The sequence below is a fragment of the Falco biarmicus genome, chromosome 11 (genome assembly GCF_023638135.1).
Source record: "Falco biarmicus isolate bFalBia1 chromosome 11, bFalBia1.pri, whole genome shotgun sequence".
NCBI lineage: Eukaryota > Metazoa > Chordata > Aves > Falconiformes > Falconidae > Falco > Falco biarmicus.
In genome coordinates, this window is record NC_079298.1 from 31,208,031 (window position 1) to 31,221,335 (window position 13,305).

Here is a 13,305-nt window from a genome sequence, read left to right on the forward strand (position 1 = left end):
TCCCAGTAACAGAAAAATTTAAGTTGCCCAGTTGCCCCACAGTTCTTTCCAAATACATAATTATAAGAGAAGGTGATTCAGTATTAATAGCTCTCCTGAATTACTGGAGCTTTTATCCTTGTTCCTTTAAGCATCATCTCTATGGATAACTGGGAATGCTAATTGTGAGCTGAAAGCATCAAGAGAATAAGGATGCAGGACTGTTTTTTCCCAGCTACTAACATGCCTGGCTACTAGTTTAAGAATAAATAAAAAGTAAAGCTCATGCTGAAAATTAGCAGATATTTTCTTTCTGACAAAGATTTCTTAGGTTATCCATGAAACCACAGACATGAGGGAATTCTTATAGAAATTGGTAGGTGTAAGTTTATGTGCATATATTCGTTCTGTTTGCCAGCTCCTGAACAACTGTATCTCATTTATAAACATGGAAGTAACCAAGATCATAGCATTTAACCTTTAGGACAGTAAATGCAAATAGCAGAAAAAGATAAGCAAGTTCAACATCAATTGTACATACTACCTCTAACATGCCAAGTCTAGAGAAGAGTGTATATCAATCCATTCATCTCCTGTGCTGCCATTTTTAAGATACGATAGAATCACTCTGTAGAAAATAAATGGTTTGCCAGCTAGAGTGGCAAACATTGTCATTGCTACAGAAGGTGTGGTGCCTAAAAAGGCAGTCTTCTAAGACTTGTGATGTTTTGCTTTGCAAATGCTCTTATAATCTGTAATTTTCAAGTCATCCTAAACACTTAGCATCAAGATTTTTAAGCTGCAAAGCAGATAATAATTTCATTTGTGCCTTTTAATCTCTCGTGTTTAAAAAAACCCTTTTATTTACAGAGGCTGGAATAACCAACTGGCTGCTCTGCAAGTCTTGCCTGCTAAGGGACATTTCTTGTTTGCTCACTTAGTTTTCATTCTGTTCCCTGGAAAAGTGAGTTGGCACTTGATCAGAAAGATTAAGATTCAGATAAGTCCTTCTCTAAGATTCAGATAAGGTGTACAATTTATGATGTGAAGATCAAGATTTCAGAAGCCAGTAAAACATGCCTACAATCTTCTTTCCTATGGTCAAAAAAAGACCAAGTGAAAAGTAGAAGCACGTCAAGAGTCTCTGGGACACCTGCCACCTTCAAGCTGACAGATTCTGTTACTTTGTGCATTACTTTATCACTTTCTATAGACAAACACCAAACACTGTCTATTCTTAGGCAAAACCAACAGATTAATAACATTAAGAAACCAGACTACAAACACTAACTGCATTACAAACATGACAGGGACAGTCATGCTTATGTTGTGTCTTTCACCAGCACTACCAGATTTATCAACTCTTACTTTCAGATACACATCAATTCCAATTAGTCTGGCAGATCATGGGTTTGGAAGTCATTATGGAGGTCATTATCACAATGATTTCAGTGCAGAAGGCAACTTTTTCTTCTTCCTTCACCTACAGCTTGATTTCATCAGAATGTCTGGATCTTCACAGTTTACTGGATCTTGAGGGAGGCAAGTCCAGTTGAAGTAAAACGCAAGAGAAAGACTGAAATAAAGAGATTCAAAAGAGCAGGACTCCTCAAAAGCAGATGTCAAATGAATTAACCCGGAAGACCACAAAGAGGAGAATTAACTAAATGACCATTAAACGAATCACCACACAAATACTACTTAGTAAGAAAGATAAGTCAACAGAAGTGATGGGAGAGAAAGTGGGTTCCAATATTCAGCCTATAGGAAGAGGAGGATTGAAACAGCACGGCTAAAGATGCAGACCCTTTTGTAACCCTGGGGTTTGAAAGGTTGGAGCCACAAGGTAGTATATGCACTGCCCTAATATTTACTACAGTCTAGAGGGTTCCAGTTGCAACGCCAAGGGTACCCATTCATCCTCAAAACCAGGAGCACCTTTACAGAAAAAAAAAGTGCAAAACTACATCTGGCATCTATGAAGCTTTATATCTGGGGGAGTAAAGAGGAAGCAGCAGCACTCAGACTACACCAGCATGATTTCAAAGTCTATTTCTCTGGTGCTAACGTCACACATTTTATACATGCATTCCAAATATTAACCTGGAAGCATTAACCTGTTGTTCTAACATGTACTTTTACATGTATATCCAAGGTATATAGACTTAAAACCCAAACCAGACAGTTTCAACAGCTATTCTGAGGTAGTGACCAGACAGTGGGAGCAAAGCAAACTGTCCACCTGCCACTCAGAACACAGTGGGAATAAGAGATGAGAATCACAGAATACCTTGGGTTAGAAGGGACCTTAAAGATCATCTAGTCCATCCCCACTACTACCAAGTGGGACATCTTTTACTAGATCGGGTTGTTGAAAGCCCTGTCCAGTCTGACCTTGAACACTTCCAGGGACGGGGCATCCACAACTTCTCTGGGAAACATGGTTCACTGTCTCACCACTCTCTTCATAAAAAGTTTCTTCCTTATATTTAACCTAGATCTACCCTCTCTCAGTCTAAAATTGCTATCCCTTCTCCTGTTGCTACAGGCACTGGTAAGAGGTCTCTCTGTTTCTCCTGCAAGCTCACTTTATATACTGAAAAGCCACAATAAGGTTTCCCCAGAACCTTCTGTTTCCCAGACTGAACACCCCCAATTCTCTCAGCCTGTCTTTACAGATGAGGAGTTCCATCCCTCTGACAATTTTCATGGCCTCCTCTGGACACACTCCAACAGGCCCATGCCTTTCTTACACTGGGGACCCCAGAGCTGAACGCAGTACTCCAGATGGGGTCTCACGAGAGCAGAGTAGAGGGGGAACATCACCTCCCTCTACCTGCTCACTGCACTTCCTGCCCAGGATATGACTGCAAGTGCACATTCCCAGCTCACATCCCATTTTTTGTCCACCAGCATCCCTAAGTCCTTCTCGGCAGAGCTGCTCTCAATCCACTCATCCCTCGGTCTATACTGACACTGGAGATTGCCCGGATCGAGTTGCAGGACCTTGCACTTGGCCTTGTTGACTGACCTTCATAAGGTTCACACTGGTCCATGCCTCAAGCTTTCCAAGGACTCTCTGGAGGGCACCCCTTCCCTCTAGTGAGCCAACTACACCACCCAGCTTGGGGTTGCCTGCAAACCTGCTGAGGGGGCACCCAATCCCACTGTCTATGTCATTAACAAAGATTTGGGAACAGTGAGGAAAGGGTCAAAAATGTTCACTGGGGAAGAACTTCTTGACTTTCTGGGACTGAACAGAGCATGCTCTATCAAAGAGTCTATCACTTGAGAAAGATACAGTTACCTGACCAATTGGTTGTAGATATACAGCTGGAATTTGGGGTGGAGGTTGGGAAAACAGACACTGAGAGAGGCCCAGTGGTGAGACGTAAAGACAGAGAAGAAGTAGTGAACAGGAGAGCAGTGTCTACAAAATAAGGAGGAAGAGTTTAAAACTAAGATAGCAAAAAAGGCAGAAAGAACGAGAAAAGGATAGCATCTAGCAAAGAACTTTAAAATTAATTGCATTTAACATTGTATAGTTATTACCCAACATCTGAAGCAGAAAAACTATACACTGTTATGCGTAAGGTAATAGAATACACACACTTACAACACTTCATTTTCTGTTAATTAAGGCAAGCCACTTTCACAATGCTGTATTTTTCTTTAAATTTTGGAAGGAGTTTTATTACTTGGATGCAGAATTCCACATGCACTGGTTAAAATATCTCAACATGATCTTTTTGCAACTCCTGCTATTCTAACTGCTGATAATATTAGCATTAAACAGCATGCTGGTTTTGCGATATGAACAACATTGCTAGCCTGAAACTTTAAACACATTTTCATTCACCTGGTGAAACCTCAATAAAAATACTTCTCCAAAGGTAAGCACCAGTGAAAGGGACAAAAAAAAAAAAAAAGTGAGATATATTTTTTTGTATTGTATTTTTAAAACATGAGCAATTCCAAGAAAAGCCTGTGTACATACACCCATAATTCAACTCCTAGCTGCTATTTAATTTTTTGCAACCAAGTGCAGATTTGGTCTCAGAACACTCACATATTGCCTCTTTCATTTTTAGTACTAACTGCAGAAAGATAATGCCTATCGTTTTCAAAAAATCTATATAAACTTACAGCTGTGCTTAAAATGGTATTTCCTGAAAAAATACTATTTTAAGCTAATTCCTAATGAATTATCAGTTACAGAAAAACACCATGCTCCATATAGCTCTATCAACTACAATGCAAGCTAAGCAGCATATTAAAGAAAAGCAAAAGAAAATGAGCATTTCATCAGTTCTTCTGTTGCATGGATTATCATTAAAGTTGCATATACAACAAAATCAAGGGGAAAGTGGTTAATTCTCTTTGACAGAGCATGCTCCTGTTCCATGCAGTCTACACAGACTCATCAATTAAATTAAAACAGAACTATTCTTCCATTCCCCTTTCAGCAGAAGAGAAATATTAAAGCTGCCTCATAAGTAAGGAAGCCAAAGGATTTCTGCCTTGCTACGGAGTACAGCAAATCCAGCATAGCAGGCTTTCCCAATTCCTTCCTCTAGTTCCTTCGTACTTCACTCGTTATTCAGCTTCTCTCCTTTTGCCGTATCTCACAGCCTGATTCCCTTCAAATGGCAGCTTCCCATCATTACATCCAAACCAAAATGTCTCACTATTATGTTAATATTATTCTTACGGGTTTTACAAAAAGGACATGAAAAAAAAATACAAAGTTGGCACTGGTTTTCAATCTATAAGTACTGCTATTGCTATCACAATACCTGCAAAAGGTGTGCAAAAGCTATACAATTAGGAAGATCAAGTTCTAGAAAATCATTTATGTTTACAGAAAATGGTACTTCCTTTGAACATATGCAGCAATCCAAGACAAAACTGTGAAAATAAAAATACATGGCCACATATGTTACATCACACACAATTCCCACTCGTTCTGCCTAAAAGCAATTGTTTCAGCTCAACTCCTGCTATCCACCTTTTGAAAAGCGAGCAGTATTTTAAACTGACAATTAAAATATCTTTAAGGGTAGAACATACTTCGTACCTACTACTATCCCTTGTAATACTAAGAACATTTATTTATTAATATGTAAATCTTTCTGCAATCATAAGTGTTGCTCAGAAATGAAGGTACTTTGAAAAAATAAGATTTCAAAAACAATACTGACAAAACCACTACCTGGAAAAAAGTGGCACAGGAAGTCTTGAATATAAAAGTGTATCTGTCATCCCTTATAGTATTACTATATTTCAAAAGTCATAAGCTGTAGCTTGGTTTTGTATCACCACTTGAAATTTTCTATGTTGAAGCTTGGGTGGAAAATATAAGACAAAGACCCTCTTTTAAACAAAAAATATAGGATCAGAAGAAAAATTTTGTTGCAAGAAGTCAACATGGCCTACAGAGTACATCCCTTTGAAGCCCTCATCTTAAGCCATTTCCCAACCTCAAAACATACTTTGAGAAAAAGTTCGCTGCCATAACGATGTGGTGGTTTTCATGTGACTTGAAATGCTAAGAATTTCATTTTGGAAATACGACACTTCAGAAACTTGAAATAATTTGTGATTTTGGCTGTTCAGTTTACCGGACCTTACCAGAAGAGTTTGAATAAAACAGCAATCAATTCAGGCTAGAACATGAGGACCATGTAACTAAAACGTGTTTTTGGTTTTTTCCTATTTACACCAAATCCTCCCTTACTACTACTGGTTTTTATCTGCATCATATACAAATACATGCAAGTGTTGGAAATGTGTTTCTCTAATGATTTCAACCAAATAGGGTGCTAAGGAGTCACAGACAGCTTGCCTTTACAAGTGGAAGTGCTTGCTTTTTGATGTTTTATCCAGCTGCGTTAGGAGTCTCAAGAAAAAAAAAACATTACAAAGAACACCCATAAGGGCTACAACATAGTCACCTACTTTGGTTATAAGTTCAAAAAAATTGTTTAAGTGAAGACTATTTCTTGTGGAAACTGGCAGAGGCCAGATTTTTAATGGATTAGTCTCAAATAAGAATTTAAGGCTTCAAACTAATGAGCACATCCTCATAAGGCACTTGGGATGTTTAGTGCAGACAAAGTAATTCCTACTCTGAAAAAATGCAGAAACAATTTTTGATTCAAAACAATTTAACAGGTCAAATCAAGAGATCCAGTCTTAGTTTTCAAACACTGAAACTGCACATAAACTTAATTATTTCCTCCAATCTTCTACAGCAAACCCTTGACTATACAGTTTGCCAGCTAACAACATTCGAATCTCAGTATTCATGCAAGAATCATAGCCTTTAAAGTATTATATTCAAAGATTAATATTGTTCTATTAATGCTCCCAATCAACTATTTTTCAGGCAACTCAGATCAAAATGCATGTGGTCATCAACACCTCTAATTTTTCTGATGGTCATTTTTAGTGCAGATACTGGCCAAACTCGTTCTATTAAAAACAGTAAACTTTTGCATAAGAAAAAAAAAGTTACTTTTCATCCATTCTGCTGCGCATTTTTTTAAGTTTCTGCATAATGCTACTAGTCTCACTGCTGGAGATGGAGATTGGGGAAGGGCTCCGTGTTTCTGCATCAGTTGGAAGTGGGCTGGAACCATTGCTCTGCTTGGTGTCATCCTCGCTGTGAAGTTCCTGCAATTGTTAATAAAAAAAAAAAAAGCAACACTAAAAGTAAGAATAGTTATTTTACAATCATCTTAAAAATTGTGTTAATTCACCTTCTCCCCAAATTACATCAAATACTACTTCAGGTAAGTTTGTCCACCTGCAGATTTAACTTCATTTTCCCACTTCCTTTTAATTTGACATAAAGTATTTTAGTACACCCTTTCCCCCTGTAATTTAAGTTCTCCCTTACCTGTATCTAGAACAAAAAAGTCCAGCAGAATTTAGTTACCTAAACAGGAAACCAATCCTTTCTATACTACTACTACTGTTCAACTTGTGTCTCCTCAAAATTCTGTAAGGAGGCAGACAGTTACAAAATCCCATCTTGCCATCTCGTAATGGAGATGCAAGAAACTTAGTGTAGTGACACTAACATACACACAAAGCAGCAATTTTGGGTTTAGTGCTAACATTTAGTTCTTTGGGGTCTGATAAATAATCAAACAAAATCAGAGCCTAAGAGATCTAAGCATCAAAATACTGATGTTCTCGAAGTCATTAGTTAAGCTTGAGAATTAACAAACACCATCTACTGCACAGTTAAAGCAAAACATTTTACAACTACTCCAAATACATTTCCTTAAACAATACTTCAAAGAAATTAAACACAAAATTGCTGAGATAAAGAGGATGAGATCGTTTGAGGCAGACAAAACTTCCAAGTGATAGCTCTAATCTCTTAACTTTCCATTCCTCTAAACACTGAAGTCAAACACCAGCTGCATGATCAGAGAGGCAGGACTCCAGCTTCTGTACTGAACACTTACCAGCTTGTTTTCTCCTGCAGACTTTAGTTTTTCCTGCAGTTTCATTGTAGTCTGACGGATTCGTTCTATTTCTGCCTGCTGTTTAAGGATCAGCTGTCTCTCTTTCCGAGCAGCCTTGTTAGCCTCTTGAAGACGCTTAATTTCTGCCTTTTAGGTATGAAAGATTAAGCATAAGAATTGTGACAGACAGCTTTCAAGAACACACTCTAAAGCTGCCACAGTGTCCGCTATGGGTTTAAAATTACTGCAATTACATGATGAAGTAACTAGCCTGGACTTCAGCAGCAAAGAACAGATCTATGCATACTTTAAAGTCTCAACCAGTGAGATTATTGATACAGAAGGACCCTTTACAACGAAGTGTTAAGTACTACAGAAATGTGAATAAAACTTACTGGTAAGAAATACTGCTAGCTTCCTATCCAAAAGCCTGGTATGGAGCTCTCAATTCTTAGCTTTTACAGTGTCTGAAATGTTTAATGGCTATACAGGGGTTTCAACAGGATTTTCCTAGAGGGCATCAGTTACCTTTTCCTGCTGTAATCTGAGCAGCAGACCACGCTGCCTCTTTCGAATAGGAGGCATCTTATCATCCTCTCCCTTGTCTCGCAAATGCCTGCAAATAGTTTGGAGGAAAGGATTAAATAAGGAAAAAGTGCACAACCACGAGCATTTTACTCTTTAAAGTAAAAAAAAAAAAGTTGACTCTTCCTAACTTGCAGAAGAGTATATGCCTGTATTTAATTGTTAGCATATTCTATAGTGGAATATTTTGTACTGTGTAGTTAGACATGCACAGTTAAAAGGTCAGGTGAAATGAGATGTCACATAAATGGGTAGAAACTCTGGAGAGGCAGCATGCTCACCATTTGAGCAAGTCCTGTCCCAAGGAAGGTCACTTGGGTAGTCACTACCTCACAATCCTTTGTCAAAGCCATAATGACAAGAAATTAGAAGAAAACGTCTGGTGAACAATGCAGAGTGACCACGGAAAAGTATTATTGGTTAAATCTGGCCACCACTGTTCAGTAGTATCACTCGGTACTGCAAGTAGCATTTCAGGACAAAGTATATGTTAGGCTGGAAACAAATCATGAAGTACAACACACATCCAGATTCACAAAATTTGGCCTGAGTCAACCAAAACAACCTCAGACAGACAACAAGCTAATGGAGGTCTCTTTGACGGTGTCACAGCTTCTTGAGTTAAGACTTGCAGATTAATGGCTGGGACTACCTTCTCTGACTGACAAATATCTGACCTTCTGCTGTTTCAAGAAAATTCTCTTTTATCAGACCATATTCAATGTAAACATCAAAGCACACTTACAAACTGGGTTCTGTTCTTTCCAAGTGACAATAACATTTGTATAGATTACTGATGTCAGATTAGTTCAACTATTGATACTTTATAAGGGAGAGGTGAGCTGGAAGCAAAATCTTACAAAAAAAATTCAAGTAAAAGTGTAAGAAAAGGGTCAGTCAGCATCAGAGCTGCCTTACTTCTTCTGGTGTTCCAGCCAAGCTAATTCAGCCTTGGTCTTCTCTTTCAGAGCCTTCTCCCGGAGCCGAAGCAGTGAGGACTGATGAGCTGCTCTCATTTCCTCCTCTTTCATATACTGTCTTACCATCTCCATAGTAAATTTAGAGAAACTATCTTGCCCCCCTGAGAATGGCATGCTTAGGTCCTAGAAGGCAAGACAAATTTGGCATGTTTTGGTAACACAGAAATTCCAAGGCTTTTTTCAATTACGAAGTGTGCATGTACACACACACACACAAAACCAGAGGAAAACCAGCTTCCCCTCTTACACCTGAGCTTTGTGCAGACCAGCTTTTTCTGCCCTGGGCTGCATGACAGTTTTGGGATATCCCTTCTTGGGCCAGAGAGCATCTTCTTGTACTTCCTAGCTGCGTGTAAGCATAGTAGGAAGACTTAATCCACTGGGCTTTTATAACCTGCCTCAAAAAGTCACTCCTCCAAAGCCGCAAGTGAACAGGTAGAGGCCTGGATGGACTGTTTCGTAAGTCAAGTCATCACATGTGTAGAACAGCGACATACAGCATGATTCACACAACTCTAAGCTTTGAGATGCTCAGAGAACCACAAGGAGAAAAGAGTCCTAAAGTTTGTAAAGACAACTACAAATGGCTCACTTGAAGCTCATCAGCTTAACCATTTCAGTTCAGTTAATTTACCTTAACTATGGTTGCTTAACCCACCTTGATAGATGACAGAGCTGTTTTCTCTGGGGAGACTTCCTCATCAGAATCATCACGATTACCCCGTTTCTTCTCCAAGTTATTTCTGCGATGACTCTCAGAGGGCAGCAAAGACCGAAACGACTTTTCCTCAATCTCATCCTCTGTCATGGACTCATCAAATTTCAGGGAATACTCTGTTGCAACAGAAGCAGAATCTAAGGGAGAAATCAGAGAAGTGGTTTTATGCTCAGGTATGTATCATGAATGCAGTTTTAACTCTCTCATCTCAGTGAGGTTACGGGGGCAAGAAAGACAGGAAGATAACTAATGCAGAAAAATTGGTGTTTTTAGAAAAGAGTGACCATGAGTTCGAAGACATCATGAAACACTGTTATCTAGCTTCAAAAGGCCTAACAGACTTCTGGACGCAGGTGTAAACACATTTCTGGGACTGCTGAAACAGCTGGCATTCAGCCTGTGTATTCAGCAAGCGAACATCTGGCCATAACTAGCACAGCAGAAAGCAGAATAACCCACAGACTCCACCACTCAGATGTGTAGGATTTCAAAGGTTCCCATCTCACTGTGCCATCCTCTGTTACCTCTTAAGAGGCTACCGATTCCCCTGGGGCTCTACTTTCTCCACCCATATTCCCTCATTTATTTCACAAACTAATTCTGAAACAGCATCTCCCTCCCCCTCTCAATACCTTCACATTCATCACACACAAACAATACAGCTAACCTTTTTCATCTGGCAGTGATAAAATACTATCACTTGGCAAGGAATCGTCCACACCAGTATGAGCCTGCTCTTCAATACTGCTAGTTATCTTTTCACGACGGGAAAGTTTTTTCTCATTCTCCTTCGAAGAAGGAACTGAAGGACTCTCTTGGCGGCTGCTGGTACTACTGTGTTATCAAGAGATATGGTTTTTTAAACATTACTTTGCACGTTTCAAAATATTTATATTACATTACTACTGTAAATACCATGATTAACATCCCAGCAATAATTGGCATGCAGAGGGTTTGGCTTTGTTTTTAAAGCGCAGCTTAGCTACTTCAAAATTCCAAGCCTCATCAAGCTGCTGATTGACAATGGAACTTGTTATTTTTATTCTACCTCAGGATGCAAGTGGTTTGTAGGTAGGCACACCCTCTACCTGGCAATGAGTACTGATGATAAAACATTGCAAACATCTCTCCTTACATTTTTTTAAAGTATGAGTGAGACAGTGATATTGTTTTAAATCAGAAGAACTACAGAGGATAAAATCATTCCAGCTGGTCAAGATCAGAGAAGGGCTGTGAGAAACTTCACAGGACCTAACTAGATCACGTAAGCGAAAAGGAAACAAAAAGCTAAAATTCAGTATTAAACACAGGCAAGATACTGGAAAGCAACAGCAGAAATGAGTCAAATCTAAACCTCAGACAAGCAATACTCCGGGCCTTTCATGTAAAATCTCAAGCCAGTGCAAAGCAGCAGTGAAGAAAAAACAAACCCCTAACAAAATGGCCAGATACACAAAGAACAGAACAGAAAGTAATGCACGTTAGAGTAGGCAGCTCTACAGGTGCCTGCACCGCATTTTCATTCTAGCCCATTTCAAAAAGATACCGAAAAAAATGTGAAGGGCACAAAATGCACGTATTTAGGACAGGGAAAAAGACTCAGATAAACAGAGACTTAAAGTGACTTTTAGGTTACAAAGGTGACACAATATAAGTATGTAAGTAGGCCACAGCACAGAAATCAGAATCGTCTCAGCCCAACAATTTCTGAGGGTATTACATCCAATCAAAGCCAAGGCCACATCCCAAGTTCTGAACACCTGCAAGGACAGAGGATCCCATAACCTCCCTACACCCCCATTGGTGTTTGACCACTCTCACAGGGAGCACTTTTTTTTTCCCCAATGATTTTCCCCTTTCTGCAGTCCGTCACCATTGCCTTTTGTCATCTCACCGTGCACCTCCAAGAAGAGTCTAGCCTTGTTTTACCTAACGACCCACCTTTAAGATACTGCAACTAGATCAATGCACCCTCAAGCCTTCTCTTTTCTAGGTTAAGTTAGCTCAGTTCCTTCAGCCTCTCTTTTACATCACAGACTCCAGCCTCCTAACCATCTTGGTGGTTCCCCACCAGACTTGTGCCAGCATGTCAATGTCTGCTCTTTACCAAGGAGCTCAAAACTGGACACTGTATTCCAGATATACAGAAAAACCTTTTCCCTTCACTGGCTTGCTAGACTCTTGCTAATTCAGCTGAATGAGAAAGTACATGTGGAACTCAACTATTCCTACGTTACGAAAGAGAAAAGTGTCCAACTGGAACAAATACAAAACTGAAGATACTAACACGCAATATACCATTACACTGCTGACCACAGTGTGGTAGGACTTCTAATTAAAAAGACAAAGCATATTCTGGTAGGCATGTAAACCTTCAAGCTCTGGAATATAAGGCAACTTTACTTGTTGGAAAGGTTTAATATTGACTTTCCCTCTTTTTAAAAAAAATATTGGAAGGAATTTTGATAGTCCTTTGTACTTTAGTCTTATTTATAGCAAAAAACCCCTGTGCAATCTAAAGTCTTCTTACCTCTGATCATGAACCTTTGACCTTGAGGATTCTGAATAACTATCAAACATTGGTGAGTATGTCTGTTTTGAGTCACCCGTCTCCTCTTTACCTTGTGATATGGCACCAGACTCACATTTCCTGAGAAAGAAAAGCATTTTGGGCAAATCTGCATTGTCTTAAACCAAAGAATAATAGAGTTTTCACAAGCTTTCATCAGTTTACTATAAATTCCTGAAAAGATCACAGCTTAGACTAGTTACATTATTCCACAAAACATTTAGAACATCTTTTTCTGCTCTTCTATATAGAGCTTCACAGAATCAGTTAATGTCACCTCTGGCATACACCATTAAGGCCATAAAGACGGAATCTAAACTCTTCTTAAATTCTCACTCAGAACATCTTAAAATTTTCTTCAAGAATAGGTGAAGCAAAACCTAACAATTTTTACTTCCCCCTTCCCAAGATGTGAAACATTAGGCAAAACCTGTTCGTATCAGTAAGAGCTCTCAGTTGTTTCATGAACTCTGAATGATGCTGTCGCTGGTGGTCAAACAAGGTGGTGACTGGAGCAGCTGGAGCACTCACAGGATCTGAGATCTGGGTTCGTGCTAACTCTGTCATCTGAGCACAATAAAAATCAAAGAAATACAATGAGCTTATCAGCATCAAAATGTTTTTGAAAGAGAGAATATTCACTCTCACAGGCAATTTACTGAACAAATTTACAGGCATTTATGGAACGTGTAAGACATGGTTTTAAGATGATTTGTAATAACATACATGTCAATTTTGGTTGTAGGAGGTGCTTATTGCTCTTTAAATACATATTCTTTAACTTATGAAGAGTGCAGTTATTGACATGAAACATGCAAGATACTACTTATATCATTGTAATCAACTTAACCAAACTCTGATAAGTAGAATGACTCCTACATAATAAAACATTCCGACTTACCATTAGAATTAATTTAAAATAAACCCAAAACACACAAATGGCAGAAACAATGTTTTCTTCTTCATTTGAAGTGTATCTTGCCCAAAGAGCAAGAA

General features: G+C 38.9%; 1 protein-coding gene across 8 annotated transcripts in view; it reads right to left on the reverse strand.

Moving 5' to 3' along the window:
- Nucleotides 1-13,305, reverse strand: part of CEP350 (centrosomal protein 350) — a 76,484-nt gene that overhangs the window by 24,063 nt on the left and 39,116 nt on the right. For 6 of the 8 annotated variants that reach the window (XM_056356341.1, XM_056356338.1, XM_056356340.1 and 3 more), the window contains 9 exons: nucleotides 12,740-12,876; nucleotides 12,271-12,390; nucleotides 10,408-10,574; nucleotides 9,681-9,877; nucleotides 8,961-9,145; nucleotides 7,986-8,073; nucleotides 7,458-7,604; nucleotides 6,497-6,654; nucleotides 3,287-3,409 (listed from right to left, as the gene is read on the reverse strand). In XM_056356341.1, coding sequence (XP_056212316.1) covers nucleotides 3,287-3,409; nucleotides 6,497-6,654; nucleotides 7,458-7,604; nucleotides 7,986-8,073; nucleotides 8,961-9,145; nucleotides 9,681-9,877; nucleotides 10,408-10,574; nucleotides 12,271-12,390; nucleotides 12,740-12,876 — 1,322 coding nt within the window. The remainder of the gene's footprint in view (nucleotides 1-3,286; nucleotides 3,410-6,496; nucleotides 6,655-7,457; nucleotides 7,605-7,985; nucleotides 8,074-8,960; nucleotides 9,146-9,680; nucleotides 9,878-10,407; nucleotides 10,575-12,270; nucleotides 12,391-12,739; nucleotides 12,877-13,305) is intronic. The other 2 variants (XM_056356343.1, XM_056356342.1) reach the window with 1 other exon arrangement.